Consider the following 27,102-nt stretch of genomic DNA (forward strand, 5'->3'; position numbering starts at 1 on the left):
CCTCAGAAACCCCCTCTGTCCTTAGATCCTCAAATCCGATAAGGAGAAACTCCCACTCCACCCTCCCTTAGACCCTCAATGCCTGTCCCGTCACATGCTACCCCAAGATGTCTGCAAAAATCTTTATGGTCTAAAGTGAGTAAGATCCAACGGTGCTTTTAAATGAGCGATTTAGTTTCTTGTTATTTCTCGCACTGGTCAAAAGGCTAATGTTGGAAGCAAACAGAATAGATGATATGTTTAGTCAGGATATGGGTCATAGTTTGTGAACCCACGTGGCCTGAACTGAGCTCCTCCCACCTCGAGCAGATTTCGTCCCGAGAAGCTGCTGATTTCAAGTGCGCCTCGGATTTACTCCCTCTACCCTTCCAGGGTACTCCCAGGCATGTCCCTGTGTGAAAATGTTAGAAAAGACCCTTTGGCCATATTTTAATTGTGGCTTTTTATAAGGATTCAAAACTTTTAAGGCAGGGCAGAGATACGCATTTATATTGAAAATTGATACATAATCAAAATGTGGCCTAAACAATAAGCCTTATCTTGAAAATGCGACACCCTCATTTTCAACATTCGAAACATCACATCGATTGTGTTTACAATAGAGTGAGGCGTTCATAATGTATATGGTTATATTTGATTTGAGTGTTATCACAGGCTTGTTTATGTGTCAAGCCTCTGAATCCTCAAACTTCCGACTGTCCCTGAACCCAACGCTCCTCCGCCAGGAGGACGCTCTCGTCACCACAACTTCCTCTCGGAGGTGACACTCACCGGCAACGGCAAGAGAACCAAACAGAAGAAAAACTGTACAGCCACACACACACACACACACACACGCACACACACTGTGTCAAATACATCCAGAGACACCCGGCCATGAAGCTGTCAGTAATCCGCCGTGCCTGTGGCAGTCTTCGGATCCATCCAGGAAGCAGAGTCAGCGGTCTGTCGCACAGATGCCCACCGGTCGCCCCTGCCGGCCGCCGCTCGACCCTCCGGGCAGCTAGCGGCTCCACGGGCGGCGGCACCAGCCCGAAAGTAGCCGTCAACTTCGGGAAGAAGTCCTGGAGGGGAGATGGGTTCGAAAGCAACAGTCCTCTGAAGTAAGAGAAAACCCCCCAAAAAACACGTGTGCTATGTAAAAAAAAAAAAAAAAACCCCCACGGCACTCGTTCGCCGTTTTGCCTTGTGTTGTTGTGGTACTCTTTTTTTTTTTTTTTTTACATGTATTAATGCCAAACAATAAAAACAACGCGGAGTAGTGTTTGGTTGAAGTGATAAGCGGCGTACTTCCGGTGTGTCCCCCCGCGGAGAGCGGCCACGTGCACGTGCCCACGATCACAACAGAAGGGTCTCCAGCTGATGTAACTCCTGCTCCGCGTTGCAAACCGCTCGATGAGAAAATGTGCCTGGACTCCGCGGCGAATTGGGCCCAAAAGAAAAAGAAAGAAACGCTCGTGGCCGATGAATCAGTGATTCTGTGTGGTGTACTGTACGTCCTGCTTCTTTGAATGTTTAACTCTCTGTTAGTTTAACCGACTGATTACAGGAACTGATGAACTCCTTTTTTTGGGGGGGGGGACAATATAAAGATAAATGTGTTGATTTGACATTTTACAGTACATTTTTTTTACTACTGTTGACTGGTCACATTCTAGTACAAATGTTTGATTTCAAATAGTCAGGGCCATTCCCCAATATTATCACAAAATTGATAAGAGGCAGTAGTTCCATGGTTGCCTCCCCTTTCGCTCCGGGTGGGGGCCTTTATTCAGAGAAATTACAGTTTATATGGCTTCTTCTGGGTGGAACAACCTATTTTTAAATATTGGGGAGTTTTAGGCATACTGTGCAAGTATGTTCCCCCTCTTGGCCCACAATTACAGATAAACCATTCAAAATGTCTGTGTTTGATGTCGGCTCTGTGGTCGAATGTGTTCTACTTGAATTTATTTTAAGACCCTTGTGTGTGGGTTAATGCATACTGCTGCTGCTAACCAGTTTGTTTTCTCCCACAGGGAAGTGGTTCAGAGCACCAAGGAGGCAATGGTGGCTCTGCAGAGAAGTCATCCCTCAATCCAACCTTTGTTAGCCATCATACAGGTATTTAAACGGAAAAAAAACACAAAAATGTGTTGGATTTCTATTTTTAAATAGTCAAAATAATGTTTATCATAGCAGAGCTGTGTCGAGCTACTAGCCCCATTTTACCTTAAGAGTTATCTGTTTTTACTGAAGCGGTTGAGCATTAATGTCTTATTAGGTCTGTGATGGTGTTTGCCACTGACTCTGCCCATTTTATCTAAAAGGCAGGTGAAGATGACAGCTTGTTGGAGATCAATAAGAAAATGGCAGGAAAGGTAATTCTGTCTCCTACTGCTATGTGTATTTCATTCACAATTTTCAGTTCAAACGTTTAACCATCTCTCTGGTCTAGATCGGTTTGAACGTCACTCAGATTTGCCTGGCAGAAGAATGTAGTGAAGATGAAGTAAGTGAAAATGACTCACATACTTGGTTATTATCCCTTTGTGCCTAAATATTTGTCCGGACAAACTCTCCCTCTCCTTTCAATGTTTAGCGTGTCAGTGCATGAGATACTGTTTCCCCCGTGGCAGTTTGTCAGTGCATGCATGTGATCATCGTGGTTGTGTGATGTTTTCAGGTAATCTGAGCCTCTCAAACAAGCTTTTACTTCATTAAATCATTATCTAAATGTCAGTCATTATTTTCCTACTGTCACATGTCTAAATACTTTATTTCCTTTCCGGTTAACTCCTCGGGTTCTGCTCATAGTATTCTCTATATAATGTAAGTGAGAGTGGGACTCCCCCCATTTCAGCTGTTGCTCTCTTTGCCTAGCTGGAATTGACTCTTGAACCTCGCAGAAAAGGGAAACCCCTCGGAATAGCTCAGGCATATCAGCTGACACTGGATGATTTACAAGACAGCACCTGGCCTTGAATGACTCTGCTGCTCTACTGATCTACTTTTGCACATCTTCCCTCTCCCTTATTTTTTCTTCCCTCGCCCATTTTCCCCCCGCCCTCGTCAGGGATTTCCATCTTTTTTTCTTTGCTCAGTCAGCAGCACTGACCTGTTAACAGGGACGATGCAAATACTCTTTTACTGGATTCCTGACAGAACAAAGCTCCCTAACTTTTCACATATGATGTCTAGTATTTTCTGTTGACTCTCCACATACATTGCAGTGTTTACGCCCCAATATTTTCAGTGTTATGTTTTCCCAATTATTGAAGGCATACTGTTTTTTCTGTTCTTGTAGATTGTAGAGGAGTTGTTGAAGCTTAATGAGGACCCCAGGGTGCACGGTGTCTACCTCCACCTTCCCCAGGCTTCACTCACCAGTCGAGTACTTGACACACTCAAACCTGAAAAGGATATCGACGGGTAAAAAAAAACACATATTAAAAAATGATTATAGTAGCTGGGTTTTCTCATAGAAAGACATATAATGAAGAGTATATCACCTCCAAATGGCAGATACTGTAATTGTAGTACTGCAGTTCATGTTTCTCTGTCCAGATGGAAAGGAAATTACCCACGTGGTGCTCTAGATTTCTGGCTAAATCAGAAAGGGCTGCACAGAATTAAGATGAAGTAAATGTGGCATTTGGGCCTTCAGCGGACAATTGAATGAGCAAATTAACAATGTGCCCTTCACAATCATCACAAATTGGATAGAAGTGGTTCAGCTGAGGACAAACTATATTTATAGTTAGTTATAGTTAAGGCTGACTCAAATACCGTATGGTGTTTTAGTTTACTACAACAAGCTACTTTGTTTGTTTTTATTGTATGATTTAATTGTTCGAAAAAACATTAACTGTAAATCATGTGTGTATCAATCTTCATGTCTCATGATGCTAGTTGACACCATTATCCACAGCATTTTACAAATAATGTTAATGCTCATGCCAATAAGAAGTCTTTTAAAATTGAAACTGTTCTTTTAATATTATATATCTTTGTCAATTTTTGTCTTGCAATAGGATCACCGATTTGAATGTGGGCCGTTTGGCACGTGGAGACTTGAGCAAAGGCTTTTTGTCGCCCACAGCCAGTGCTGTCCTGGATCTGCTGGTTAAACATGGTGAGTTTGTGGAAATGTCAACCAGAGTTTGGCACAACACTGAGGCACAAGAAAACGTCTGACTCAGCAGGCTAACTTCTGATGTAGTAAGAATTGCTGGGGTTTAGAAAACAGGGGTCAAATGTCCAAGTTAGGTCATGGTATTTCTGAGTATCCCTACAACTAGTAGAGACCCACTGACCCTATGCAGTTTTCAACATGAAATCCATTAAAAGCCTAACTGTCATTCGTGCGCAAAGGGTCAGCACTTACATACTGACCATGACCACATGAGCTTGACAGTAATTGAAATGTCGACCATGTGGACTTTGTCAATTGGGTTGCGAATGCACATGAAGCATTTAATGAATTGGGTCAGAGTTGTGTCCTTACGTTAAATCAAATCATTTCTACAGATGCTCCGCTGGAAGGAAAAAACGCCTTGTTGGTCGGAGGCGAAGGACCCGTAGCGTTGGCCCTGCAGTGCCTCATAGAGAAAAGTGGAATGGTTGCTGTCAAGATTAACTGGAGCTCCACAAGTCTGCAGAGACAGGTGTTTTTTGTATTAGTGTGTGTGAGAGAGACACATTTTTTCCTTTTTCCATTTGCATCCCAAATGCTATTTTAAACACCATTCTCAATTCACAACCTGTTGACCTGGTGACTGTAAAAAGTCGGTCGCTTGGTCCTTGAAAAAGCACTGTGTTTACTTGTCAGCTTGACATATTTTATTTTTTTTTTTTGGGGGGGGGGGCTTTACTGTTAATACCATTGCTTTACAACTGAAAAGTCTTTGTCTTGTTCCTGTGATCCGCATTCAAAACCATCTGCTGTCATTTTTTCTGTTGCACTAGTTTCAATGCAGTTATGTGCAATTTTACTAATCGACCACATGGGGTCAGCGTCTGCAATTTCTTAAAACTTATCACAGAGATAACCAACAGTTTTGTAAATTGAAAGCAGTTTTCATTTTTCATAAAAGTTGTTCATGCCTGACATACACTTATTACATACACCCTCTGCGCTCTTGAAGCTACTATTTACTACAGTTTCTGTCACTTTTTACCATTGTATTGTTTACCCCTTTTTAAAATTCTTATCTTATTTTTTTTTTCTTCCATAATCTAGTTGATGCAAGCTGATGCTGTGGTCCTGTTAGGCACAGGGAATATGGATGTCCCATCCACCTGGTTTAGACCGGGGACTGCCATCATTCGCTGTGAGCCCAACATGGAGACAGGTATTCTCTAAATATATCATGATATTCATTACAATCACTCTTCATGTGTTAGAGGTATGGTGAAAACAAATGACGGGTAAACTCCTGGCATCACAACCTTGGGTGTTGTTGCACGGAAATTGAAACCTGGTGCTTCACTGGAATTATTTCAACTTCAGTCCTGTTTGCTTCTGAACTTTCAGGAGCCATTTTTTCAGATTATTCTTAAAAGCTTGATTGCATCTTAGTTTCCAAAGACATACTAGTGATTCTTTTCAGTTAAGCATGTAGTGTGTTTTAGCAAGCTGTACCCCTCTGCTGCAGTTGTGAGGTTTAAGTCAATACACCCCTTGTTTAACACTTCCATATTTTTACTCAACATGTACATTAATCATTCTGTTTTCTTGTAGTTGAACATGCCACTGAGATCTCCTCAAAGTTTGAGCTCTGGTACCTCACGGCAGCGTACAGAACACAGGTAAGTCTTTGTTTTCTGTCTCTTTCATCGCTTTCATCCAATTCGCTTAATATTGTTCTCTCTTTGTCGTTCATCACCTTGTTGTCCTGGTTTCTTCTCTTTGTTGACCAGAATGTGGTGCACAGTTGCTGTCGGTGGATCCAGGAGAAGCAGTACCGACCCTGGCTTCTGCGAAGCCTCAAACTGCAGCCCCTGACGCCAGTACCTAGGTATTGACCACAATCTGTGATGGACAGTTAGGAATCTCTCTACATCTACCTGGATGAAGCTTTTCCTTGCATCGTACTGTTCTCTAATGTTGCACATACCACTTAAATGCTATACGAAGAGCGTTGAGTGTGGCTACAACTGTGTTGGAGAAATTATTTCATGTATCTTATGTTTTAAAATGAAATGTGTTTGAATGATGTGTCATGTTTTTCGGTGTTTTGTTAGTGATATAGAGATTTCCAGAGCGCAGATCCCCAAACCAGTGAACCAGTTGGCCGAGGAGGTGGGTTTGCTGCCAGAAGAGCTCGAAGCCTATGGCAGGAACAAAGCAAAGGTCCGACTTTCCCTGTTAGATCGCCTTCACACGCAGCCTGATGGAAAATATGTACTGGTTGCTGGGTAAGTCTGACTTACTGATCTACTGCTTTAAAAAATAAAATCATATTCCTTTAGTGTCCTTTAGTGCCTAAATTGATGATGACAGTTCACATGTGTAAGTCTGACTTACTGATCTACTGCTTTAAAAAATAAAATCATATTCCTTTAGTGTCCTTTAGTGCTTAAATTGATGACGACAGTTCACATGTGTCATAGATTGGCTGTGGAGAGAGTGTGGTTATGGAGTAAATACATATAGATTCCTTAAGATGGTCCAAAAAAAATACGAAATTAAGAAAACCTTTTGAATTTTCTAGTATCACCCCCACCCCACTTGGCGAAGGTAAAAGCACAGTGACCATTGGCCTCGTCCAGGCCCTGTCTGCCCATCTGAAGCTCAACTCCTTCGCCTGTCTCCGACAGCCTTCCCAGGGACCCACCTTCGGGGTCAAAGGTCTGCCACACATCCTTCGATATCCTGTCTACAAAAGTTTTCACCTCTCCGTGCTCTCGGCCTGTTTTTTTGACCACAATATAATACATAATCATGCCACAACTGTTTTCTCCAAAACTCTTTTGTAAGAAAGCTTCTACAAAAATAATAATTTTGGTTATAGTCCTGGAGGATTTGTATCATGTTTGAAAAGATGTCCTGCAGTTTTAAAGTAGTGGATGTTTTTTTGGAATGAATCTCTGAACTTTGTTTTGCTTCCTTTTGAACGCATGGAGGAGATTCTGACAGGGCCAGAGACTGGCGCCCCAAAGCAGCAGTTAGGAATGTATCAATAACTGTGTGATAAGCTATCTTTGTCAGTGTGAGCCGAGCATTTCATACCCTGCTCCATTTTGTGCCGGGGTGGAACAGTTCACACAGAGTCCACCTCTCAGCATTCCTCCTTTGTGTATCCCTGCCTTGTTGTCCGCCTCTGACTGTGCTACTACTTCTTTGTGCCTAGGGGGAGCTGCAGGAGGGGGATATGCCCAGGTCATTCCTATGGAGGAGGTAAGACACACAGACAGACTCACAGTGCTCCCTACTAAGACCAGCACTTGCTTCAAAGACTCACGTCATCTGCAGAGACTCCAACAAAACACACACTCACAACCCCTGGAGCTGGAGCATAACACTGCTTGTGACTAGAGGCACTGTCTGTGAAGATGGAGATGGAGGGGCAAGATGGGGGGGTTCAAAGCTCCAGACACGTAGTCTACGCTCAGACGGCCTCCTTTTCTCAAACCAAAACACCAGCGTTTCCCTCCCACCTCTCAAATCTTCTCGCTGCCCCACATATTAAAAAAATATCATGTTATGTTTTTTTCCTGTAAATCGAAGGGCTCATGCCAAGCAGAGAGAAAATGAGTCATAGTATTTTTAAAGACCGAGGGGACAAAGTCAAAACCATGAGAAGATTACTTTGTCTGAATTTCCATTCATCATGTGATAGATTTACAGCCTCTTAACCCTTTTTGTTAGAGGTTTTATTAATGCCGCCACACCGGTCAAGGCCAGAGGCGTTAGGTTTTTGGGGTTGCCCGTCTGTCCCTCCATCACATTTTTGTGAACGTGATATCTCAGTAACACCTTGATGGAATTTCTTCAAATTCAGTGCAAACTTTCACTTGGTCTCAAAAATGAACTGATTAAATTCTGGAGGTCTAAGGCCAAGGTCCAACAAGTTTTTGGCCTTCTAATCACCTGACTGATATTCAAAGCCATAATTCATGAGCAGAAATGTGAGATTACAACCATATTCGACTGGTTGGCAGACGCATACGACTGCGAGGTGGTAGTTCTAGTTTCTACTTGAAAAACCTCAGTGTGTACTACATTACTGCAATTGTCCCTTGATTCATTGTCTAATCCCTTCACCTCTTTTTCTTTCTTTGTTCTTCCTCTCCCCCCCCCCTTTCATCTTGCCCTTCAGTTTAACCTCCATCTGACTGGCGACATTCATGCCATCACAGCAGCCAACAACCTGGTGGCAGCAGCCATCGATGCCAGGATGCTCCACGAGGCGACGCAATCGGACAAGGTGACCTTATGATGATGTCGCTCAGTAATAACTTATTCTCACGTCACGCTGCAGACGCATAAACAATGACAATCCAGACTGAACAACATTTTGTCTGTGAATTTTTTCTGAGATGATTAATTTGCAGAAATGTTTAGAAATCAGTTATTACATCCTTTATGTGAATATTTATGAGTATTAGGTGCACATATAAAAATTGCAGTAGACAGCTGTATATGATTAGTTTTTATAGCCCTGCTTTCACAGGACCTCAGACAGGAAACTTCCCTCTGTGTACATACCAAAATCTTGTTATGTGGTAATGTCAGAGAAGCCTATGTCACTGAGAAAATGTTGTACCTATATAATCTTTTTTGTATTGTGTGTTTGGTGTGATGCCCCCTATTCATTCATTGACATAACTTAAACTCACCCACATTTTCAGTTTAATGTACTTTTTAAATGCATTCCCTTCAAAAACATTATTGTCTGTCTCGTTTCTCCAAGGCTCTGTTTAATAGACTGGTCCCTTCTGTGAACGGAGTTCGAAGATTTTCACCCATTCAGATCTCCAGGCTACGTGTAAGTCTAAACACTGCGGTGCCAAAATCACTGGTGTCAGTCACAGTTACTAACCCATAAAATTGTTGGGTTCAGTTCTTATTTGAAGAATATACCTCTGTCCACTAGGGGACCTCAGTGAGCCTGTGTAAATGTTTCCTCTCTTCCTCTCCTTCATGTCCTTTTCTCAAAATATTGGTTTGTGCCTCATGAAACTCCTGTCTGTCTATGTCACGATGAGTAATGCCGTTATATTTATTGTTGACAGACGAATGTCTGATATTAATCCTTAAAAATTTAAAAAAAAACATGGCAGATGTTACGGAGGTAGAAGAGTTTAACTCGAGTCACCTGTTTGTGTCTGGAATGAGAAGTTAAAAGGACTATGAAATATTTATTGGTCTTAATGGATAGAGTAAGAGACAAAGAGTAAGAGCTTTCTTGGTGAACCTTTTGAACTGGACAGTTGGTGGATTGCCTCATAGTGACTGCGTCTGGATTTGTTTCTATACATGCTTGGTTCCAGCTAACGCGGACATGGCGAGGAAAGTATTATTTAAAATTAAATCTAGAAATTATCAATAAATAAATTGCTACATCAAGCAATTATGCCACAGCTAGGATCCGAATCTGGAGACATGTACAGTGGAAACCAAAAAACAATTCCATGATCATCTCTCTCTCTCTCTCTTCAATTGCAGCGTCTTGGCTTCAATAAAACAGACCCAGCATCTCTCACGCCACAGGAAGTTAGCACCTTTGTCCGTCTTGACCTTGACCCTTCCACGATCACCTGGCAGAGAGGTAAGTCTATGTCTACCAAGATCAGCTGACTCAACACTGATTCCTTTTACCTTTTGGGCCAGTAGTTGTAAATAAGTAAGTGTTTACTGCATCTAAAGCTTCATCCGGTCAATTTTACAGGGTGTAGAATCCAGTATTGCCTTTTTCTCCCACCTTATAATATAATGTTATTCTCTTACCAGGCAGTGTGATATATTTTATGAGGCAGTGATGTTATATCTGTATTATATATGTATTGGCAGTATCAACTACACAGGTAGGTGTGTGTGTGTGTGTGTGTGTGTGTGTGTGTGTGTGTGTGTGTGTGTGTGTGTGTGTGTGTGTGTGTGTGTGTGTGTGTGTGTGTGTGTGTGTGTGTGTGTGTGTGTGTGTGTGTGTGTGTGTGTGTGTGTGTGTGTGTGTGTAATGACAATGTTTTGACAAACATCACATGGCCCCTAAAGTCGGACTCTTATGATGCCATGCTGGAGAAATTTTAGATGCAGTGCAGAAGTATTTTCCCTTGAATATAATAAATTTTAAAATTAGTATATACTGTGGGTTATTTGAATTCTCATCAGTGAAAATGGGCAATGACAACTCTCTCTGGGCCGTGTTCATACTGAAGTAACACACCTTATGTAGGAGTGTTGCATGTATCAGTCAGTGGATGATAAATGTGGATATGGTATGAGAGGGAATAACTGCCTCAGTGGTAGCTGTGTTGGTTTAAAGTTGTTAGAGCAAACTGTCGGGTACTGCTATGACTTATGTGGTATTTACTCCAGCGGCTCCACAGGGAATTCTTAAAGAGACGAAACCCTGGAGATTAAAAACAGATTTACCACCTAATGTTACGTGGGTGTGACTCAAGTCTGTGCGTTCACAAAACAAATCATGTTTTTCATTTTCCCCTTCACTACATCAAAGCAGCACGAGAACGAGGTTAGACTGTTGTGGTTTCCTCGCTGGTCCGACAACAGCATTCAGAATAACTTTATCAGAGAAAGGGCTGAGTGCAAGTGAAGAAACGTCGATGTGCTTCCAGTGTGTCAACACCTTCTCACATTAAGAGATAACAATTTTCTCCTTCTGTCAGTTGTTGGCATTTTATGTGTGGAAGCCCTTGGATTTTTAAAGTCCGTCAGACTTGGCCTGTAAACGCGTAAATCTAGTGTGTCTGGTGCATCAGATCAAGTTATATGTACGACTTTATTGAAAGCTTACGTGTCTTGTCTGTCATTGACGTTGTGACAGTGTCCTTGATCATGAAAACTGCAGGAACATCACTGACAGACGAGTCACACAAACTTTAAAGTCAGAGATTTGAGAAGACCTTTAGCAGGAAACTGAAATCTTGCCTTTTTGTCTTTGTTTTACAGTCGTTGATACAAACGACCGCTTCTTGAGGAAAATCACCGTCGGACAGGCGAGCACGGAAAAAGGACAGATCAGAGAGGTATGCAGCATTCATGCATTTACAATCTTGATTCCCTTTTAAATTAATGGCAGTCTTTAAATGCCCTGTTGGCTTGGTTTCATATGTTTTGAAATGAGGTATCCACAGGTTACAATATTGACCCGTTACAAACAGTGATATCACTGCAGGGTTTCCCTAGCAGAGGCTTTGCCGGTGGGTATCATAAACGGTGGCGTATTATAATTTTTAAGGTGCCATCTAATGCCTGCGTTTTCAAATACACACACACCCACATACACATATTCCTCCTCCGTGTCCTTCTTCTCTGTCCAGGATGAAGCCCAGAATTATTTGACCCATATGTCTGGAGTAATGACTGCTAAATGAAATCCTGTAAATAAACACTTCACCTCAATTGGAAGCAAGCAGGCCTAAGTGAAAGCAAATGTTTAAAGAGATAGAAAAATGACCCACACACACACACACACACACACACACACACACACACACACACACACACACACACACACACACACACACACATACACACACCTGGAGCAACCTCTAAGCTAGTCCAGCATATGCTTACATTTACCGCCATCAGATCATCCACCTCGTTTCCCCTTCATTCCTGTGCCCCCCTCCTTCTTCCAGTGCTGGATACACTATAGCCCCTCAGGGTATTATCACTGGGAATAGAAATGTTGTGTTCCTTGTTGGATTGATATGGTTTAAGTTATGTTTCTTTCTTTGGCATGGAATGGAGACGTCTTTGGTTTTCCAAACTCTTCGTTTTCTCTCATTTCTCCCCGTCTTTAAGTTTCAGTTTAGTTTTACATAAATCAATACATCAAACAAGGTCATCGTTTCATGAATTTTCTCCAAAGTCATCAAATGCATGTGTCACATGTATTTCATTTTGAAGGAGTAAGCATATTGCTCTGCATCATAGCTATCAAAACGCCCTTAAAAACTGCAGAATTTCTGTTTATCTGACATACAAAAACAAATTGTTTCCATCATAGTTTACATTGTGTATGATTTCCCTTTTTCTCACACTCTGTAGACTGGGTTCGACATTGCAGTGGCCAGTGAGATCATGGCCATCCTGGCTCTGGCAGACAGCCTGGAGGACATGAGAAACAGACTGGCACGCATGGTGGTGGGGACCAGTCGCGCTGGACAGCCTGTCACCACAGAGGACCTGGTGTGTGTTACTGTGTAGCCTTTTCACTCGGGGAGTGTGGGAATTTCAACTCACCATCAACTTATCACCGATACACCTCAGAATTCTTACATTGGAAACATTGAGACGGCTCTAGTTTTGCCTTTTGAACAGTTAACATAAATAAAGATGCAGAAAGAAATGGGATTCAGAAAGAAAATGTAACAAACGTGTTGCCAAAATGTCCGGACTTCAGTACATGTCTGAAAGCAACTTGGTTCGAAAGCACATTGGGACGAATCGTGCGTGTTGATGTGTAGAAAAACTATTTATTGCCATCATTTATTTTCTATTATCTGCCATTTTCTTCCATACTTTTATTTTAGATATTGAAAACGGTCCCCTTTGTTTCCCCCCTCCCTTTCAAAACAGCGTCTAATCTGGGTGCAAGCGGTGATTAAGATGTTAGGCAGGCTTTTCGCACCCCTCACCAGATCTGTAGGCTCAGCTGGCTGTGGTTTACGACAGAAAACTGCAGCCTGTGTTGTTTCAGAGCTGTACAGGAGGATCCCCTCTAAAGTTACATTAGTCATCAGGATGCAAAAACATCACCACACCTCGGGAGCCAGACCCGGTGGGAATATGGTGTAGAACTGTGTGTGTATACTATGTGTGTGTCGGAATCCAGTTTGATGACGGGGCACGTTTTAGGAAAGCAAACTCGCAGTGTTGCCTAACAATGAACCAAAGTGCCATTTTTCATTTACATTGGACAACTATTTCTTTAAACCAGCACCAGTTGTTTGTATAAGTGAGGACAAATTTCTGTCTGAATCCCATTAACCTGTTCTCGTCTCCAACCACCACCCTCATCTGTCTTTCTTCCTCCCTGTCAGGGTGTGAGCGGAGCGCTGACGGTGTTAATGAAGGACGCCATCAAACCCACATTGATGCAGACCCTTGAGGTGAGACACGCACATAACCTCACTTAAATAGTCATTATCCTTCTCAACTTAGCGTCTTCTGATGAATATCTTGTAGAATAAACAGGCCGACAGTCCACAGGGAGGTGGAAAGCGTTCACTAAACCTTCCTCTACCTTTGCTGTCAGAGGGGTGAGGGGAAGAGTGCTCCACTGAGGGCTTTTAAGAAAGGATGATAGATTGACCTTTTCCTCCCTTGGCTCTTTATCTTAATAGCAGTTTAGCAGTTATGCAGAGGGAAGGTGGAGCTCTCAGACCGGAGTCCACCCGCTCCAGATTCATACAACTGTCCTAAGGAAAAACAGCTTTGGGTGTGACGACCTATACCGCAACTCTGCCTCTCGCAGCATCTGGTTTTCATTTTTGCTTTTGAGACATTGCCATAACATGAATGGACTTGTGATAACACAGGCACATAAACATTTTTTTGTTGGACACAACTCTTTGTGTATAAACACACACATGCACACACACAATAAGTGACCCCAAACTGTCCCTGGACTAGAGAGAAAACACCCAAGCCTCAAGAAATGGAGGTGGAGTGGAGTTTGAACACACTGACAACACATCGAATGCCTTTCCACATCTAATGCCTTTCCATTACAGCAAGAGAATACTTAACAAAAGCACCAGGTTTACAGATTGCTGGACCATTAACTCACTTCACAAAAGGATGAGAATGTGGCCTTCAAAATAATCCATCATCCAGGGCTCCTTGTCGAAAGGCATACATATGAGACATAGAAAAATAAATACCATTCTTTAGACATTAAACTGTTATAAATACAAATTAATTGATGGATTTTATAACAGCTTTTACATACAACTATACAGAAGAATTTTAGACTTTTAGGTTACCAGTCATATATTCAGTGATATATTTTTATATAGTTCAGGATTTGAAATGAATGGCCGTGCAATTAAATAGTTGACCAACAGAAAATTAATTGACTAATATTTTGATGATTGACTTGAATCATTATCTTTATAATAAAAGCTTTATAATTAAAGCTATTTTTTTATCAAACAGGCAAAAACTTTACTGTTTTTGTTATCTAAAATATAAACAAACACTTTTTTTGTTTAATTTCCTCTTATTATAAACTAAATATATTTGGATAACAAGGCTGCCACATAACCAATTGAAAATGCGAACTTACTATTTTCCTACAATTATTGGACGAAACACTTAATCGAGAATCTATTTGGCAGGTAAATCAATAAAGAACAGAATTGTCAATAGCCTCAGCTATTTTTTTAAATGATATTCTGTATGTAACTGTTCTCAAAATCCTTCATGAACTCACCAGTGTGATTTTGAAAATAAAATTAGATATTTGTTTATATGTTACAAATTATCTTTCTCTCACTTTTGACATGGAGCTTATCACTTACTCGCCTTATGACAGTGGTTCCCGAGCCGGTTGTCAGTCATTCAAGATTACAATATGCGCAATGTTGGCACTCGAAGCTTCTAATAACAGCTTTGTCTTTCTTTTGTTATTGCAGGGCTATTTTTTTTCATTTGTTTGTTCTGTGTTGGTTTTGAACAGAGCGCTTGATTACATGGCTCGATCGGGTGGGTAAAATAAACACAGACTGTCCCAGATTTGGGTGCTTTTTAAGGGCGTGCAGGGGGTGGAGTGTTGCATTCAGCAGAGATTTGGTTTTTATGGGGGGAGGAAGTGTTGCAGTCCCGTTGTGTGAAACTGTTTCCTGTGTGGGTTTCCTGCGATTCTGGTCAAGGAGCTTGTATCGGGACCGGCCGGGCCTCCGAGTTCCATGAGAACTTTCCATCCAGCTTGACCGCCTGTGCTCTTTGTGCCCTCTTTGCTTTGCTTGTGGTCGTGTTTGTGTAGACTGCAGACAAATGGGAGCTGGCATATGGAAGCTGGAGCGTTTTTTTTTCTGTTACGAGAATTGCATTCCTGCGATCTTTCAGATGAGGCGAGGGTTTGGAGGAGACCAAGCACACGAAGAAAAGGGATTGTTTCTGAACCCACTCGCTGTCTATGAAGCAGACCGTTTCTCATACATCCTGTCTACGTGGCGTTTCACAGAACCACTGCCTGCATCTTTCCCGGAGAGAGGTGTAGTCTTGACAGTCTGGCCTGTGACTCCAGGCTTTCAGGCGCGAGTCCTCCTGAAAATCTCGGCAGGGAATATTTCATCATTAGTGTGGCTCTCCTCTGCTGCTGCCATGGTGGACGGTACAAGTGATCCACAGGAAGAGGAAGTAGTGAATCTTCCTGTTATTGTTCATCTCCCACCCTAGTCGTCACACAATCTGCTTGTCCTCCAAATTGAAGAGGTGATACATCAGACTTTTCATTGAGTTCCACTGTCATCACCCTGGTTGTGCCTCTTGTATTTCCTGATTGAGTTTTCCCACACGTACACATGTGGGAAGAGGGAAAAGTGTGGGCAGGGTCAAGTTAAAGTTCAGCATTTGCAAACACACATGGAAATCCACGCAATGTGTGACGTTTGTTATCTTTCCAAGGGAATAGAGAGAAGAAAATGTCGTTTGATGACTGACAATTCTAAAAGGAAGTTTTTGTCACTACGTCTTCATGCAGTTCGACGCTGCTGCGATCCGTACCACTTGTTTGCATAGACAAATAGACTAGTGGCAGCGTTTTTCAGGGCCTTGTTAAATGGTTGATTTACTCCCCCAAGGGGAGGTTGTTTATGCAAGCCGAGGGAGAGGTATGCAAACAAAAGCTTAGAAAATCGTGAAAGACCATCCTATCCTTCCTTTTTCCTCCTTCTCAAGGAATTCGCCGGCAGTGTAACAATGGGTCAGTCGGCTGTCCGCCGTTCTCCTCTTGACCAGTTTTCTCAGTAATTTGCCCGTTTTAAAGTCTGTCGTGAGTGCAGCGCGAGATTTGTGACCTTGAAGAGTAATTCTTTCCTCACCAATTATGATATTTCATACTTGGCCTTGTGTAAGTATGATGCACCCCCGCAAAATGTCTTTGAATAATTCAAAGCCAAAATTGAAGCCCTCTTTGCCTGCAAACCTTTATTTGGGACTGATGTTGTGCTTGTTAGATAACAGCAGCCTCATCTCAGCTGGAAGAAAAATACCATAAGATGCAGTTTTTTGCAAAAGTATTTTTTTTTTCACAAATAATAACTCGTGACGTATAACATGACATGTTGAAATATGAACAGAAATTACTTTGTTCTATAAATGTTTTATTTCAAAGGTTATTGTGAGGCAAAAATGTTTGGCATTTTTTATTATTGCAATTCATGATTTAAATAAGATACATTTTTAAAAAAAGAACAGAGAAGCCAATAGATTCTGAGTCTAATTATCTCAAGGTTTAGTTCAGCACAGTCCTGACCGACAGACGATCTCTTACTGTACATCTGACCAGGAGTAAACATTGAAACGGTCAATGTGTGTTTTCTTTTTTCACGTGTGTGGTGTTTTTCATTGTGTCCCTGTTGTGTTTGTGTCCATAGTTATAAAGTTGATCAAAGTATCAACTGAAACTAATTGTACCGACCGGAGTGTCTGCAATATACAACCTGCACTTGAAGTGCCCTTGTAGTTTGTGTGTGTTCAGCCTGAGTAATGCAGATCAGCGGGGGAAGGAAGCCTGGCCCACCGTCAGGCTGGCAAGCGAGTCCGAGCACCTCTTAACTTGTGCCTACTGTTTAGACAAACACTGTACCCGCCGAAGTGCACCCACACTTAAATATTTGTCCTGGATATTTGGCTGAAAGAAAGATGCTGGTTCGCCCTCATTTAAACTTGGTTGGGAGAGTTGCCGCGGGTAACACTGTTTTCTCATCCCCTCCCGTGTGTTTGTGTGCCCCTCTTATTGTTGCAGGGTACGCCAGTGTTTGTCCATGCTGGGCCCTTCGCCAACATCGCCCATGGCAACTCCTCAGTGCTGGCAGACAAGCTGGCTTTGAAGTTGGTTGGACGGGACGGCTTTGTGGGTGAGATCACAGACGGTGTTGTGCATACTGATCACACACACAGACGAGCTAAGGTAGATGCACAACCCGGGGTTGTGGCGGACAACTCGAACTTAACTGAAGCGTCTGGGAGTCTCAGATGTGGATCCTTACCAGGGCACATTCAACAACATTCGACTATTTACTCCCGTCGTGAATTTCAGCTCGCTCCTCCTTGCTTTGCGACCTTGTCTTATTTCTGGTCCTGGCTCTATTCTACCTGCCTCTAGTTGTCTCACGTGCTGCTCCAGTGTCCTGCTCTTGTGCAACTTTCTAGGAAACCGGTGGAAAGACTGCATCAAAAAACACTGCAGAGAGGAAGGAAGCAGATTGATAATCTTAAGTGCCCCCGGAATGCTTTAGAGTAAACCACACTAATCCCTTCAGCGTCAAAGCATACTTGAGCATTTCCACTTTTATCTGCCCATCTATCATGCTGCTCTCTTTCACTGTCTTTATTGACTTTGGCCGCAGAAATATTTTTGGAATGTACGCATGTGCAAGTTTGTGGGGTTTGTGGTGCATTCGATGTACGCGCTAATCTCCTCGAGGCTTGTATTCATGCGTATGTGAGACGTGTTGTTTTTTTTTGTTGAGTAAGGACAATGACAGGTAAAAGGAGAAGGGGCAACATTAACGCGGGCTGTCATCTGTGAGCTGGGAAAATGTGCAGACAGCGTGGGCAGAGGGTTGGGTTTCACAACACTGGGGCAGAGAGACAGGGAGGCTCGTATGTGCTTTTAAACCTCCACCCCGCTTGTTTTCCATCTGTCCATCACACTCCCTCCCTCGCTTGTCTTTGTGTTTGTTACCTGACTCTCAGGTATGCCAGGAACTCAACCTCCCTCCTTTTCCTCCCCTTGCAGCTGGGATGCATGTACCCCCGCCTCGCCCCCTTACTTTCCCACACCCTCCCCTCGGCTCTTTTCTCTGATGCCAAGAACGTAACCTCCTTCGCACTGGAATCACTGCAAAGACTAAACTACTGAAACAGCAACGCAAAGTTGAGAAAAAATGAATATTTCTGCGAACATGATCTGGTCTGTTTTTTTTTTTTTAATTATCTAGTTTTATCATCAAGTTCAAGTAATTACTGACAAATTTGGGAACAAAGTGACCTGGGCAACAAGCGAATGATCAGAGAGGTTGGGAAATGTAGCAAATAAATTGTTGAGATTATCTTAACCACTGGAATTTCATTAGTAATACCTAATATTTAATAATTTAGTAATCCTTAAATACATGGTGGGTTCAAGGAAAACCGGGATAGTTTATGAACTGTATTAGATTTAGAATGGATTGTTTTATTAATAGTTATAACTTTGTTGTCTCTTCCAAATAAGTTAGCTGGGAGCTTCTTTAAAGCTGTTCTGATCAATATTTTTCACATTAACAATAGATCAAATGAATGTTTAATGTGAAAGATCTTGTCCAAGCTCACTCATACTGAAAGGAAAACCCTCTACTAGACCCTGAGCTTCTTCTCAGCTGTAGATATAAACTTTCAGCCCACTGGTTTTACTGCCCGCAACTTTACTGTATTGGTTCACTCTCACTCGTCTCATCAATCCTGTTCCCAGCAGGCAGCTGTTTTCAGGAAAGCTCTATAAGGCCTCTGTACACTACAGACTACTCTGACTACTAAACAGACTGCATTTTCCAGATCTCATTTCAACAATTGACTTGTTATTTTAGGAAGGTTGTGGACAATGAAGAGTAATGGCTACAAAGCTACAAAGATTATGCCCAAACTTTTAATAAACTGGAATAATTCTTTGAAGTCCAAACCACAATGTCTTGAAGTAATATACAGTTGAGTTTAATTATCTGAGAAGGCTCCTCTCACAAAAGAAGTACATGAACTCCTCGTGAACTCGGTGAGGGTGTGCATGGACGTACTCAGGGGCCATGCTTCATCACGCTCAGTTATTACAGTGGGGTTTTTTCAAGTCACTTTGGAATCTGCCCTTAAAATGGAGAAATGCTGCTGTGAGGGGAAGGGGGGTTGGCTTCATCAAGCCAGATGTGAGGGATGCCTGCGTCATTAAAATTCTGTAGTATTGAACGCAAATAACCCACTCGAAGTGATGTATTTTATGATGTTCCACACTGCAACGCCCCCCTAGCGCAACAAATCATGTGGGGCTTTTAGAGAAGTAGCCACTGAGAAATGATGAAAGCTTGACGCGTACATTATTTTCAACTCAATAACCTTTTTTGAGTCCCAGTTTTTTTCCCCCAAAACACACAAAGATTATCTTGGACTTATTCAGTATATTTTGTCTGTTCTGAGAATTTGCACATATGCAAACGAGCGCATTAAAAATACAGTCCTCATGATAGTACAACTTCAGAAGATATAGTACTGCAATTAGTAGTAAATGTATCTATTATTTATTCAACAAATAATTAATTAACATATTTTTTTAAGATCAATTGATCATTCAACCTACAGGCCAAGGTAAAAAGAATAGAAAAGTGGCCTTAAAAAAAAATAAAGATTTGCAGCTTTTATTGGTGTAATATTATTCAAAAGTCAATAATAAGTATGATGATTTGTTGTAGCCTTCGAGGTACAACACGGCTTATTATGGAAAATTCTGCAAAGGAAGTAGCTGTGGTCATGTTGATCTAGCCCACTTTCCAGCATATTGTGAATGTTTTTATTGGCCAGGGTGCTGGCACCAATGCTGTGACACCAGCCCGCTCTCTGGCCCTATTCACAACAACGTTGACCTCGCCCCCCTCTTGCTCTCGGGACTGTTCAAGGTTGTCGCACAGAACAGGAAGCTTGCAAGTGTTTCCTCGTGACATCCTCTGGGGTCACTCTCCTGCATGGTGTACCATGGACAAAGCTTGTCGTATATATTCGCTCACACGAGTGCCCTTTGGTTTTCATTCTCTTCTCTCTGAAAATGATTTGCTCTGACTTATTGTGTGGATGTGTGGTGTGAGTACTCCCGTTCGCACTTTGTGGGATATCACACAGTTTGTGGAACAAATACAGTATCTAGGAGGATTTTCTTTTGTTGGCAGACTGGTTCAGTGCACAGAGCCTAATCTCCAACGTGGTGCTAATGAGAAACACGGAACTCTGTCAGCAGCCTGTGGCCAAGCAAAGCCAAGTTGCAATGTCATGCTCATCCTTCAGGCTTTATTAGTTGCTCTTTACTTGTTAAGCTTGATATGAGGCAGCAAATTCTGCTTGCTGCTAGTATTGTCATTATTATCCATATTATTTATTTTAGTGCCTAAAGCACTTAAAAGAGTAACCTTAATATCTGAGAGGAAACCCAACAAAGAGCAAACACTGGCAACAGTGGAGAGGAAATTATATTAATGAATAGATTATTAATAATAACCGTTGAGTAGTAGTGGCAGATCCCAATTCTGCAGCTCCAGGACATCCCCATGGTCCCAGTAATAAAATTGTGGTTGTTGTTTTTCCCCTTTTCACCAGTTTCCTCTTTTTTATTTTCTGCAGATTAATTTGTCATCTTTCTGATTAAATTTTAACTTGCTTTATCTTTTCAATTTCCTTTCTTGTTCTGCGTCTCTCCTTCTCCCTTCTTGCCTCCTTTTGAAGTCTTTTAACTTTTTTGTGGCTTGGTGAGATAAATCATAATGATTGCTCTCCTCATGGAAACACTTGTTTTCTTACTGAAGCCTTGGAGATTTGTGGTTTGTCAACCACAATCCCTGAGAGCTCTACTTCAGTCGAATTTCTCAGTGAATATATTTTAAAACAATTTATTAAATTGAATGTATTGGGACTAAATTGGTTTATTTTTTCCACCTACAATCAATTAAAAACATAGATTTAGTGTAAAATCTGCCCCTCACACACAAGCATGTCAATGACATGCACATAATTCATCATATTAATTTGTCTCCTGACATGCATCCCGGTCGCCATTCCTGAGCATCCTTTAATTCAATTTAATATTAAGAGGGTCAGCCGTTTGTCGACGTGCTCTACAAACAGACCGACAATACACAAAAACTCACTTCCTAATGCAGCTCTATTTTGGTTCAAGCCTTTCTCTGATTTCAGTGTTTTTTTAACAACGATGTTTTCTTCAAAGGTCCAATTATCTAATTGAATTAATTATGAAGCGATGACGTTCACATAAAAGAGGTCAGCTTCACTTTGACAGCATCATTTTCCCAAACACATCCCAGGAACAGAAGGGGATATTGTGACCTTATTTCCTTAGACTTAACCAGTTGGCAGAGGCATCCAACTGCGCGGTGTGTTTACATTGCTATTTTTTGATTGGAATTTTTTTAGTTTTAAGGTTATAGCATTGACGTGATGAGCGTGTTTAGAGTTATAGTTGTTTTTAAAGGGTGTACCTTGAAGTGGTAGTTTTAATCTTTCACTGGACTAATTAGTTCATCGTTTTGAATATTTTATATTAAATTAAATATAATATAATATAAATATAATTTTTTATACAAAAAGCCAGAGTTAAACTCACCTGCTCACACATGGAGTGTGGTTCATTCACTCTGTATCAGAGCAACAAGGATTCATTTTTTAGCAATTTAGCTCTGGCCTTTTAGGATTCAGCTGTTTCTAATGTACAATAAGTTACTAACTCATAGTCACTTGGAGAGACTAATACTAGATACTCTGGATGAGTAACAAAACAAACCTTCCTCTTGCAGGTGTTTTTAGTACGAGGGTGCCACACACATATACAGTAACAACAGCAACAGAAAATCTTATCTTAGCAAGGCTGCCATTCCAGGTGGACTATCTGCTTTGTTTGGAGCCTGTTCAAGAGGCCCGTGTGAAGGGCTTTCCATATCAGAGGCCCTCTGTCTCTTTGAGAGCCCTTACACTGAACCCATGACGCATACAGAACTACTGTTCAGACAGAAACACAATCGCACTCACTTTCAATTCCCAGGACTTCCATGAACTAGGCTCACGTGTACATCTAACGGTATCTAACATAACCTGCTTTCAGACATTCACTTAAGTCCAGTCCATTTTCTCGAACTTTTCCAGAGGGGCTCTATGTGAAAATGCAAATGTCTGCAAATGTTGTTCTGGACATTTTCCTTCCTGCCACCTGGTTAAAATTTCAGGGAAATGTCAGAGTGATCCCATCTGAGAATAAAGCAGGAGAATCTCGGCAAGCGAGTGGGCGCTGTACCTAGGTACCTAGGTTCTTCATATGTGAACCGCAAACAATTTCTTGAGCTGGAGAGTCGGCAAACCGAAGAGGTAGAGACCAAACAAGTAGACAGATGACAGGTTCAGAATCTGGTCAGCCTGTCAATGGCATCACCATCATTCAAAGTGTATAAACCAGTACTGCTGCTACTGACATCGTCACTTTTACTTGTTTATATGCCTATAAGTACACTCGGGTATAGTTTCTGTATAGTTGTGCCTCGTGTAAAAACATCTCGTCTGTGTCCTCCCAGTGACTGAAGCTGGTTTTGGCGCGGACATCGGGATGGAGAAATTCTTCAACATCAAATGCCGAGCGTCAGGTTTGAGGCCCAATGTGGTGGTGCTGGTTGCAACGGTCCGAGCACTGAAGATGCACGGAGGAGGTCCAAATGTAAGGAAACACACTACAGCCATCTGCATCAGATTCGTAGAACTTAACTGCCACCTCTCCTTCCTCTGAATATTTTAATACCATAGTTCTGCCTTGAAATGAAATAACATGGATCCATACATTATCTCTGATGTATTGGAATTAAGAAACCAGTGGCGTAGACATCTTCAGCTTCTTAAACTCGCATGTGACGGTGTACGCAGTTAAAATCACCCAATAGAAACCGTAACGTGCTTTTAAAGGTCAAGAAAATACCTGCCATCTTTTCAAGGAGCTGTAACTCAATACAAACTGATTAGGCAGCTTATATAGTCACTGAAAGTTATCTCTGTGCTTATCCATTTGATATGTACGTTGCAAACACATAACAAGGTTTCATGCCTTTTTATGGATGATTAACTAACCACCATTCAGCTGTTTTACATTAGTTTCGACCTCCCACCTCTCAATATCGACACGCGGGATGTACACACAATATACGCCCGATGCATTTAATGGCACGAAAACATTTCTGATGGCACAGGCAAATGTTGCAGTTTGATTTTTTTTTAGAACTTATTAGAGCAACTTTTAGAGCATATTTTTTGAAATAATTTATTTAATTTTGAATGACCCGATTTCAGAAGATAAAACAGTTATGACAATCTGACTATAATGTCTTGGCATTTATATGAATGTCCCAAACAGCAGTAATCACGGGCTTTCCCACGAGAACATTTAAAAAAAGAGGACCAAGACAAGAAAACATCTGTTCTTCATCACATATAAATGTATCCAAAAGGAAAAGTAAAACGATATTGGAAATTATACATGGCTGAATTAAAGATGATACTGAAGTGTTTGAATATTTGTTGTTTTTCTTTGTTTTCAGGTGTCAGCAGGGGCGCCTCTTCCTAAAGAGTACATTGATGAGGTATGAGCAGTATAGAGCCATATTAATGGGCACTCTTATACATGCATCGACACTAACATGCAAATACACACATCAATAAACTATGGTAACAAGATAAAAAAAATCAAGTAGTGTCAAAATCGATACAGTTGCATATGACTCATAATTATCATATCGTTTATCTCTTTGAAGCCCACAGGAGCGTATATGTTCCGAACTATTGTGTATGTGTGTTTGGAGGATCATTACATTTCAGTGATTTAAGACAGAGACATGTTGTTTTTGGAGTGATCGAAGTGAGCAAGCTAATACGTAATGTTGGAAAAGATTTGGATAGCCTCACCTTTCGTCTCCTAAATTCTTTATTCCATCTGTATGGATCTCGAGTCACGTGTGAGATTCTGAACGTCACTTCTAGCCCAATCCAAAGACATTTGTGTGTGATGCAGTACCCATGTTTATGAATAAAGCACAACGCCCACTAACATGGTTTAGAGCGCTCATTCGATTAACAGCACACAGAACTTTTGCATGTGGTCGAGTGGTTTAGTAGAGTTAAAGTGGGATTCCTTTGGTGTGTGTGTGTGTGTGTGTGTGTGTGTGTGTGTGTGTGTGTGTGTGTGTGTGTGTGTGTGTGTGTGTGTGTGTGTGTGTGTGTGTGTGTGTGTGTGTGTGTGTGTGTGTGTGTGTGTGTGTGTGTGTGTGTGTGTGTCCATATTTGGATTGTATCCCTGGTTTCTCAGGCAGGTTCAGCTGAGTAAATAATGAAGCCCTATAAGTTAATTGTGAGGCCTGTAACGAGAACCAGAAGTACTGGAGAAAACAGAGCCAGGGAAATGGATTTATGGGATCTGTATTGCCTTACTCCTCTGAGCCTGCGGCTATACACACACGCACACACGCTCACACACACACACACACACACACACACACACACACACAGTGCAAGGTTGCATTTTTGTGTTCAAACCTTGGGGTAGCCGAAGGAAAATGCTGTTAATGTTCTTGGGAGTAACTTCTGCCCTGAACATACTGAATAAATAACCGCTCACACAGTTATAATCTTTTGTGTTCAACATAAAAGGAACTTGCACAGATTTTCAAAGGCATTAATGTGTCTGGGCAGTCGAGATGTGACAGGAAAAAAGTGGTAATGGCACACAGTCGCTTTGTTTTTCTTATCTTAAATCAGTCGCGCTGTAAATTGTGGAGTGGGAGAAATCCACATGAATTATCCAGGATCTGTCATGTATATATACGCAATATATTCTGTGAACAGCCAGCAATAGTGCTGGATAATAGTCATGCACACCTGACCTTTGACTTTGCTGTTTTTCCCTCTTCTTCTGTGTCTATCTTCTTCAGAATCTGAGTCTGGTTGCAGGTGGTTGCCATAGCAATCTCAGAAAGCAGATCCAGATTGCACATCTGTTTGGGGTACCAGTTGTGGTGGCGCTCAATGTCTTCAAGTAAGAAACACAGACACACATGCAGACAACATTTCCATAATATACAAATTAGATTTAACAGAAGTAATGAATTAGTCCATATATTCCTTTGACCCGCAGAAGCACAACTGCTGTTTGGTTCCTTTGAATACACAACGATATTTGTCCTGGCCACCGAGCGCTGCTAACATTTCACTCTGTGATCCCCCAGGACAGACACCCAGGCAGAGATCGAGCATGTGTGTCAGATTGCGAAAGAGTGCGGGGCATCTGACGCTGTGCCGTGTCACCACTGGGCGCAGGGTGGGCGGGGGTCTTTGGAGCTGGCCCAGGCTGTGAACGAAGCTGCCAACAGACCCGGCAACTTCCAGTTCTTGTACGACATAGAGGTGAGAGCCGAAGCTGTAGATGCAAATCTGCATTTTGTGTTTTTTCAACTGATCATTACTAAGAATGTAGCTCCTGTTTGATGTCTTTATTCGAGTTTTATGACAGTTGCCATTAATCCTTTTTGTACTATTTCTGTATCGGGTCCTTTTAGTTTTCAGTAAATGATGATGTTATCTTTGGGAGCATAGCCAGAGACTGTAGAGATAAAAACAACATCAGCTGGTTCGAGTTAGTGTGGTTGGGAAGTTGTGACTTAAATTAACTTATTCTGTTACATTGACGTGTTTTGTGTGGGACTTTGTATGCACTTATTTACAGTACGCATGTGCCTGTGTACCACGAGTTGGCGGACAATAGTTTCCAGGACAAATTTAATTAATCCAGTTGAAGTCCAGTTGAATCAGTAAATTACTAGCTCTGCCAAGGAGGTTATGATTTTGTCATTGTGTCTCTTTATTTGTCTCATTTGTGTGAATCTGTCATTTTTTGATATTTCCGTCAATTTCTCAGGGGGAAAAAAAAATCAATGGACCTTGAGCTGGATAGACGTGTAGGAATTTCCCCCATTATTCCCTTTGACTGAAGTGCCGATGTGTTTCCGCCGGTCTCTGATGCCCTCTCTTTCATTTAGATGCCGATAGCAGAGAAGATCAGAACGATTGCCCAGAAAGTGTACGGAGCGGACGACATTGAGCTGTCTCCAACTGCCAAAGACAAGATAGATTACTACAATCAACAGGTAAGATCACTGCTGCCACAGTAACAAATGACCCTTTTATACTGAGACTATCGCTTTGCGTGCGTACACTCAACCAAACAAGCGGACATGTTTCGATTCGGCAGCGTTTCAGGATCAGAGGCGTGTTGACATCTGTCACCTGGCATTAAATCAGTCTTGAGTGATCTGACCACAAATAGACAGGTCTAACGTCCGATTATAACCAACTGGTCCATTGTCAACATCTTCATGTCCTTTCTCTCTTTGTGTAACTCTTTCTCTTCTACTTACGCATGCGTCAATGCATTAAATTTTCTATTCCCTATGACCAGGGCTACGGCTTATTGCCCATCTGCATGGCCAAGACCCACCTGTCCCTGTCCCACATGCCCGACAAGAAGGGGGCTCCCACAGGGTTCGTTCTGCCAATCAGAGATGTCCGTGCAAGCATCGGAGCTGGCTTCATCTACCCGCTCGTTGGAACGGTACGTTGTCTGGTCACGTTAATGCTAACTTCATTTACTGGGCCTTACAGGTCGCAGTCACATTTCGACAAATTTAACAAGGCTACAAATGCCTTACAAGTGCATGTATTGTTTTTTTATTATTCGTTGTCCATTCATTCTCCTCTTGCACCATATATTCCTTTAAAATAATCATTTAAAGTCACAATACAGGATCACTTTGGACAGAGGGTGGACAACTGCCTGCAGTGTAGGTCGTAAACCCAGCCTCCTCCATGGTAGCAGATGGTACATGGGCCAACTAAAATGTCAGAGTACACGCAAAATATATCTT

The 27,102-nt window shown here is 41.8% G+C and overlaps 1 protein-coding gene across 3 annotated transcripts in view; it reads left to right on the plus strand.

The window, feature by feature from the left end:
* Window positions 1-602: 602 nt before the first annotated feature.
* The window catches only part of mthfd1l (methylenetetrahydrofolate dehydrogenase (NADP+ dependent) 1 like), a 33,111-nt gene continuing 6,611 nt past the window's right edge, over window positions 603-27,102 (plus strand). The window contains exons 1-26 of one of the 3 annotated variants that reach the window (XM_035617497.2): window positions 603-1,103; window positions 2,019-2,103; window positions 2,310-2,360; window positions 2,438-2,491; window positions 3,287-3,411; window positions 4,014-4,114; window positions 4,510-4,661; window positions 5,222-5,333; window positions 5,723-5,790; window positions 5,902-5,999; window positions 6,226-6,399; window positions 6,696-6,832; window positions 7,335-7,381; window positions 8,304-8,411; window positions 8,898-8,972; window positions 9,653-9,755; window positions 11,117-11,193; window positions 12,221-12,361; window positions 13,216-13,284; window positions 17,148-17,259; window positions 22,717-22,856; window positions 23,728-23,769; window positions 25,114-25,217; window positions 25,408-25,585; window positions 26,218-26,325; window positions 26,637-26,789. In XM_035617497.2, coding sequence (XP_035473390.2) covers window positions 877-1,103; window positions 2,019-2,103; window positions 2,310-2,360; window positions 2,438-2,491; window positions 3,287-3,411; window positions 4,014-4,114; window positions 4,510-4,661; window positions 5,222-5,333; window positions 5,723-5,790; window positions 5,902-5,999; window positions 6,226-6,399; window positions 6,696-6,832; window positions 7,335-7,381; window positions 8,304-8,411; window positions 8,898-8,972; window positions 9,653-9,755; window positions 11,117-11,193; window positions 12,221-12,361; window positions 13,216-13,284; window positions 17,148-17,259; window positions 22,717-22,856; window positions 23,728-23,769; window positions 25,114-25,217; window positions 25,408-25,585; window positions 26,218-26,325; window positions 26,637-26,789 — 2,841 coding nt within the window. In that variant the 5' untranslated portion in view covers window positions 603-876. Of the gene's footprint in view, window positions 1,104-1,285; window positions 1,493-2,018; window positions 2,104-2,309; window positions 2,361-2,437; window positions 2,492-3,286; window positions 3,412-4,013; window positions 4,115-4,509; window positions 4,662-5,221; window positions 5,334-5,722; window positions 5,791-5,901; window positions 6,000-6,225; window positions 6,400-6,695; window positions 6,833-7,334; window positions 7,382-8,303; window positions 8,412-8,897; window positions 8,973-9,652; window positions 9,756-11,116; window positions 11,194-12,220; window positions 12,362-13,215; window positions 13,285-17,147; window positions 17,260-22,716; window positions 22,857-23,727; window positions 23,770-25,113; window positions 25,218-25,407; window positions 25,586-26,217; window positions 26,326-26,636; window positions 26,790-27,102 lie in introns of those variants that run through there. The other 2 variants (XM_035617496.2, XM_035617498.2) reach the window with 2 other exon arrangements.

Source organism: Scophthalmus maximus, chromosome 18, assembly GCF_022379125.1.
Source record: "Scophthalmus maximus strain ysfricsl-2021 chromosome 18, ASM2237912v1, whole genome shotgun sequence".
Lineage (NCBI taxonomy): Eukaryota > Metazoa > Chordata > Actinopteri > Pleuronectiformes > Scophthalmidae > Scophthalmus > Scophthalmus maximus.